The sequence below is a fragment of the Rutidosis leptorrhynchoides genome, chromosome 4 (assembly GCF_046630445.1).
Source record: "Rutidosis leptorrhynchoides isolate AG116_Rl617_1_P2 chromosome 4, CSIRO_AGI_Rlap_v1, whole genome shotgun sequence".
Lineage (NCBI taxonomy): Eukaryota > Viridiplantae > Streptophyta > Magnoliopsida > Asterales > Asteraceae > Rutidosis > Rutidosis leptorrhynchoides.
The window spans coordinates 474854543-474861914 of NC_092336.1; the positions used below are offsets into that span (position 1 = coordinate 474854543).

Below are 7372 nucleotides of genomic sequence, written 5' to 3' on the forward strand. Positions count from 1 at the left end.
TGTTTATATTTATATGGCTGCTCACTACTATCGAACATCCCTTGAAATTCCCGAATTGCTCCACCTCATTGTTATCATTAGGAGTTTTCTTAGGGTTTAGAATCTTACCAATAACCTTGACCGGCTTGTGAGGAAAGGTTGATGTCTGTTCAACTTGCGTTTCATCTTCATCTGGGATTACCATCCAGTTCAGTGCATCTATTTCAAACCTTATTAATGATAACTATTTATGTTTGGTTTTTTGAACTAATTGTTCTTGTTGTGATGGTGATATACTAACTAAAGCTATCAATATACAAATTGTTATGTTTCCTTTTGAAGCATCTGTAGTAATACTCATGTTGAACTGCATGCATATTTTCGGTGCAAAACTATAAATTTCTCAATCTGTACACCTGTTAACAAATGTTTTTGAACTTTTTGCAACTTTCACAACACATATACAACAAAATCACGCATGTTTTCTAAGAATCGGCGATGGAAAATATGGTATCAGTGTATACCATCTTCATCATGACACCTGCAATAGCTCCTTGATATCATATCCTTGAAGCTACAAGAAAGATCAAACTTTTTAGCGCTTTTTTTTAGACCCAAACATATTATAAATGGACCCAAACCTAACTTTGTTTTGAGGCAAAAGAGAGTAGAAGAAGTACAATTTACACCATATTATAAAATAGAAAAAAGACGGACTTTCTAATTCTTGCAACAAAAAGATGATGCTTGGTAATCATTCTCTATTGTTGGGATGTTTTATGAGGAAAAAAGAACATTTTTCCAGTAGAACGTAGAGGTGTCAAAATGGGTTGGGCTGGTTGGGTAAATGGTCAAAAAGCTCCATTTTTTAAAAATAAATGGTGAATTGGATTCACCTAAAACAATTATTTCCAAAGATATTGAGCTTTTTCCTTTTTTGACTTTCATTTTGTTTTTCCTGCTTGACTAGTTATTCAAATAACATACATAATACATAACATGCATCAAAGTAATCCCGTTAATAATAATTATGAGAATTCAAATTAACACTTCCAAAAAGAAATGAATGTAAGTTAAAATTTGACCGAGTTCACACTATCATGATAGATTGTAGTAAATAAATCGGTCGTCTCTATTCAGGTTCACAAGATCTGTTTATCGTCTTAATCGAAGTTTATTATAGATAGATGACTGACAAATGATCAAACTAATTTCTATAAACTGTTTAAGTCAGCTGCTATTTCAACAAGATGCTATTTTAAAATTCAACGCAAAGTAATTTCAAGGGGTTAAACGATGAATTAGGCCGAACTAACCTGAAGAAGTGTGAGTAATAAGATGACACCTGAGTTCCAAAGAGCGTGTATTGTTATGGGAGTTAGAAGGTTGCGAGTTTGTGCGTACGAAAGACCCAAAGCAGTTCCTGCAGCATTATTTATTAATATTAAAGTTTGAGATCATGGTTTTCTTCCTTCAAAAAAAAAAAAAAGCATGTATGATTAATCAAAACCTAACATTTTGTTCTTCATGATTCATTCCAAATAATATCACTAATAAACTAGAAATAAGCCAATAATGTAGAATTAGTCAAGTACCGAGTATAAAGAGCTGCGGAAATTCGCCAGGCGTGAGATGTGCAGCTGAAAATACTGCAGCACTTATAATCACTGATATCGGCGTCGGTACCCTGCAAACACACATGATTACAACATACAATTAACAATTAAACGGTATATGCATGGTTAATTTATGGATTTATGTCGAGTCAAAATCATCTATTCATATCAGGCAATACACATATATAAGTGTAAATAAAAAAATATATATATGTGTGTATAAAATTGATTGCTAATATGATCATATCCCTATTTCTACAGTAACATCATTTGGGATTGAGATTCTCTCAAGTTACAAAATTACTTGATGAATCATGTTACTTACAATGAGAGTGATAAAAAAAATAGATAAACTAAATAAAAAAACATAATAATTAGCCCACTAAAATATCATTTGAATCCATTAAATTTGGATTGATATAATCTGCATTACAATTATTGTGGAGAGACGGTTCTTCTCTTTGGTGTATGCTAGAGCTGTTTGGTAGCTCTTAAGGCTCAAAACCTTGAGATCACGTGTTCAAATCACGTCTCAATACTTTTTACTTTTTGTAAATAAACATGTATGTTTTGTAAAATATAGCTGTCTTTAAAGAAACAAAAAGAGGATTATAGATAAGCAGAAAGACGATTGAGAATATACCACTTGGTCAGGGCCACCATTAGAAAACCACGAAACACATTCTCTTCAAGAACTGGAGCAAGGACACCTGTGATGCCTACCAAGTAGGCAGTGCTGCAACACACAGAAAAAACTAATTTGATGTTTGATAATAATCAATAATAAAACTACATCTTATTACAACAGATATGGGACTTCAACCCATTTACCCATGAATGAGTCGATCTGAATTTATGGTTTACCTCATATTGGCTAAAAGGTTCATAAGTCAAAAGGATAAAAAATTAAAAAGTTGCCCAAATAAAATTATTGCATAAAACCTATTACATCATTTCCTTCAAAATATAATATTACTGATCGTCTGATCTAATACAATTTTTATTAATTTTTATAATCGTATACGAAACACTAAGTAACTATTCAGAAACAAGAAGAAGAACAAGTGCGTTGGACCAACCTTACCCATCATGACCTGTAAAAAAAGTACCCGGTTTTCCCCATTACCAAACCTGCCCATTTTGAATTCTCTAAATTGTTTTTTTTTTTTTTTTGAAAGGAAAAGCCCCAAAGTATAGTAGTCTATGGGGATTGAACTTGGTAAGAGTTGTGCACCTGACTCCAGAGGATCCAATCAGAGGAAGTAAACGAACAAGAGCATCAGTCTGTAATCAATCAAGTTAATGTAATCATGTCAAAATTCTTCTATAAAAGTAAACAAATCAGATAACATGTGCAATTTTCTAGTCAAGTCAATCCCATGGATAATTTCACTCTGGTACATATATCAACTAAACAAAATGAAAGATAATGATTAATTAATTTTATTTACTCTCATTAAAGATCCATGCAAAGCCATATTAGTAATTAGGATAAAAACATATATCAAAATATGAATGATATGTTTGCAACTCATATTTTAAGGTTGTGCAAACAAAGTTCCATCATAATTTGATGGCATGTTTCTGTAACCCAGCTACTTAGCCAACAGACACCATATTCAACTATCAGAGTAGGGGAGTGTGCATAAATAACTACCCTTTTAGTACAGACCATTCAAATACTGACACTTTATAGCAACCTTTTACTACTTGTACTTGTTACTTATAAAAATAATAAATAATTAAAGCACTGACCTCTCTTTGAGGCGGGTCACCATTAAAAAAAGACATAGCAACTCCTGCAAGTGAGACAGCAATCAAGGCTCCAATAAAACCAATTCCAGCCCACAATAGCCATCCTCTTTCAAGATTGAACGGATCTCTCAAGTCTGAAACATAATAAGCACATCAGAAACTCGTATTTTATTTGGAAAATAAAAGATAAAGATTTAAGCCCTTGAAAATAGCAATGACTAGAGTGCACATTCAACTACAACATATATGCACTCCTTGACAAGAAGCTAACCGTTAAGACTTATAAAAGATTGTCTACATAATAATAATGCTTCTAGTAAATTGAACTTGTTTAAGCACGCAGATAATTACCATAGCGATACATGTCATCTTGTTCTTTTCTGTTAGTGATACTATAAAGTGTGGCTAGCACCACAACTGTTGCGAAGCTGAAATATGAAATATACGAACAAGCCATGTTAACTTGTCTAAAAAAGTTATAAAAGAATACCTCATCAGACAAATAAGCAAAGGGAGAAAAACTCCAAAAGCCAAAAAGAGAATATACAAAAAGTTCACTCAATAGTTTTATAAGTTCAATTTCTTTTGAAGAAATTAAGAATAGTTTTAAACTTACGCATATTTAACAAGGAGAGAAAACCATTGATAATGTGTTTTGGAGTTAATTAACAACCTCAAATAAATTAAAATTTTAGTTTACTAGTCTATGTAACATAAAAATTATACAGATACATTAAAAGAAAGAAGTCATACGCCTGGTCAAAAAACAATATTTCTGCCTTCTCGTCCAGACTTAATTCTTCGATTTGAAAGCCGAGATATGGAAGAGCTGCTGCCTCTATAAGTCCTGTCAAAACAAAACTGCCTGGGCAAATATTACCTTCTGTTTTTCTGTTTCGATAAACATAATTTTCTTTTTATTATTATTTTGGACCAGATAACCACTTATGAATATTCTGTTTCATAAGCTGCAACATAATTGATTATCTAAGCATTATACCAATTTAACAAGAGATTTTAACTCTCATTTGACAAACACCCATTTCTATTAAACAATAATGTCGTCTTTGTTCATTTACAAATTCTTAAATAACTACATCCATGCACTATTACAGTTAGGTTATACCCCGTTTATTGAAGCTGCTTATAATTATTAAATAATATATAGCCACTTTCAAAACATGCAACCAAACATAGTCTTAGGGTGCGTTTGATAAAACTGAATGATTTAGCATTGAATGACTCAAAGGTTCTGAATTAAAACAACCTGTTTGATAATCATTTTGAACGAATAATGTGAATGATGTAAAATTACCATATTAACCTTTGATATATATAAAAATTACAATATAGTTGTTTAATAAGCGTTCTTAATATAATTTAAAGTGCATATTACATAAAATTTAGGTGCTTAATGGTTAAGAGATAGTTCCAGCTCTGAATGGTTCAGCACTGAATGCAGAACCATTCAGCACCATCTATCATTCAGAGGTCAAAAACAAACGTGCCGAATGCTGAATTGTTCAGCATTCCGCGCTGAACCATTCCATTAAGAGGTAAGCAAACGCACCCTTAGATGCTTTACATATACAAACTAAAATGTTGTAAGAACTTGTTTTAATAATAACAGTAGGACTCATTCAAACAATACAACATAACATTTATGAGCATATCCAACGCGTAAGGCTTAAAATAACACCTTAATCCACAAGCAAGTGAGGTCAGTGAAACCGTATACCACTCCCACGGTACATCCCATCGTTTCAGGATAGGCCAATCAAATCCACTTCCCTGTGCACAAATTTCACCATTTTATTCAACAAACTTGAAAACATATTGATCGTATAAAAAGACGAACAAGTGTATAATGTTCCTCACAATGAAGATTTAAAATATAGATGACAAAATCACTGACTCAATGTGGATCATTAACATTACTCAATAATATAGGTTATAATGTCCTTCACAATTGAAGATTTGAAGTATAAGTTAACAACTTATATTGGCATATTGCAGCCATATCAGCAAAAAAAGTACTGATTACTAAATAAAGAAGTCATTGGATACATATACTAGCAATAATCAGAAATAAATACAATAGAATCTTCTAAATTTGGATACATACAATACAATCTTATGTGAAATTCATTACATACATACATATGAGAATTAAATTGATTAATTATGAAAACTTATATCAAATGAACTAACGCTGCACATATTATCAGTTGAAAAAACCCTAATTTACAATCACATTAGCATTACGGTAACTGCAAAACAATAGTACAAATTACCTCGCTGTTAGAAGACTTATTGAAACAAATAGAAGAGATGCCTCTCTTCACAGCCGCTTCCCTTCTGTTTATATACTTCACATGATGAGACCTCAACGATCGGTTTGATAGGCATAATGACGTCAGAAATCCGTCACGGTTGAATCTGTTGTTGTAAGACCATTGATGAGTTGGTGTTTTGAGAGTATAAACAACCTGAGGTTTATTAAAGTTATAGATAGAGAGTGATGTTAATGAAGATTGAGAGATTAAAGCGGTAGACGGAGCTGCCATTGTTTCCGTTAACTTGGTTGCTCACTAGTCATCACTGTAGTAGATAAGGCAAATGCAAGGTTTACTCCTGTGAAATGATTAGTTTCATTTTGGTCCCTAAGGTTTCACGGTATAGCTTTACTAACCCCTAGAAGTTATAATATCAAACACATAAATTTGAATTCGATGATGTATGGCATCCGTTAGTCTCTGTCATTTTCGGCATTGCTAATCTTGTTCGGCACCTTTAGGTGGCGTATGATTCGAGTATTTGAAATTATGTCATTTCAAATTCTGGAGGATTTGAAATCATGGGACTTGAAATCCTATCATCTGTTTGGTTGGAGGATTTGGAATCTCACGATACGTAATCCAAACCAAAGAAATTTTGATCAATGTTAATATTACGTTTACGTTTTACATTTGTTTTTATTTTATTTTTACGTGAAATGATAAAATTTAAACGCAAATCAAAATACTGATAAACCAAACTGAAAACTGAAATACGAAATGTGTAACTAAAAACTAAAACGCAAATCTAAAAGCTAAAACTCAAAACTAAAAACTAAAACATGAAATGCGATACAAAAAAACCGAAATATGAGTTTCAAAGACGAAATCCAAAACTGAATGCCGAAACGTGAAAGTCAAAACTGAAACGTGAAAATAAAAATCGAAAACTGAAATGCGAAATGTGACGACCCGGAAACTTCCGACCAAATTTAAATTTAATCTTCATACGAATTCGACACGATACGTAAAGTCTTTAATGTTAAGTCTTAAAATTTTTGAAACTATTTATATGAATTCATTTGTCCTTCGACTGTTCCCGACGATTCACGAACAATTGTGTGTAAATAGACAAGTATATATATATATATATATATATATATATATATATATATATATATATATATCAATATAAGTATTGAAAACACTAAAATGTAACTAAATCATTAGAATTAAATATGTAATATATTATACAAGGTAATAATGTGATTATTAAAATAAAACCATATATAAGTGTATGTGACTTCTATAAATAGTTATTTGGATATGTATATAAAAGGTTTAACTATCATATGTTATATATATATATATATATATATATATATATATATATATATATATATATATATATATATATATATATATATATATATATATATATATATATATATATATAATTGTTAAAATATACATGATTAATAATGTGTAATATTAATATATTAAATTTAACTGCAACTTAAAATACTATTAATGTTATTACTTTTATTAAAATAAATATTGTTAGTAAAATCGATAATAGTATTATATATAACATATAGGTATGAAAGTTGATAGGTAAAAATGGTTATTTTTAACATTAATAATATTATAATTAGCATTATTATTAGTATCATCAATAATACTATTATTATCATTTTATTATTATGTTTATCATTTTTATTTATAATTATTAAACCTATCTTTTTA

General features: G+C 30.5%; 1 protein-coding gene across 1 annotated transcript; it reads right to left on the bottom strand.

The window, feature by feature from the left end:
* Positions 1-325: 325 nt before the first annotated feature.
* LOC139844523 (uncharacterized) lies at positions 326-5939 on the bottom strand. Its single transcript, XM_071834745.1, has 10 exons — positions 5645-5939; positions 5050-5141; positions 4104-4211; positions 3702-3778; positions 3351-3484; positions 2830-2879; positions 2239-2331; positions 1575-1666; positions 1296-1402; positions 326-553 (listed from the first exon to the last, which is right to left on the bottom strand). The coding sequence occupies exons 1-10, from the start codon at positions 5915-5917 to the stop codon at positions 512-514; spliced, it is 1068 nt and encodes a 355-aa protein (XP_071690846.1). The 5' UTR covers positions 5918-5939; the 3' UTR covers positions 326-511.
* Between the last annotated feature and the right edge of the window lie 1433 nt (positions 5940-7372).

What these genes read in the sequence shown, in the direction of transcription:
- LOC139844523 (XM_071834745.1), bottom strand. Translation starts at nt 5,917, where the DNA reads ATGGCAGCTCCGTCTACCGCTTTAATCTCTCAATCTTCATTAACATCA. An exon ending in TCACTTGCTTGTGGATTAAG is followed by an intron (nt 4,212 to 5,049) that starts GTGTTATTTTAA and finishes TTGCCCAGGCAG; the next exon opens with TTTTGTTTTGACAGGACTTA. An exon ending in TCCGCAGCTCTTTATACTCG is followed by an intron (nt 1,403 to 1,574) that starts GTACTTGACTAA and finishes ATAATGCTGCAG; the next exon opens with GAACTGCTTTGGGTCTTTCG.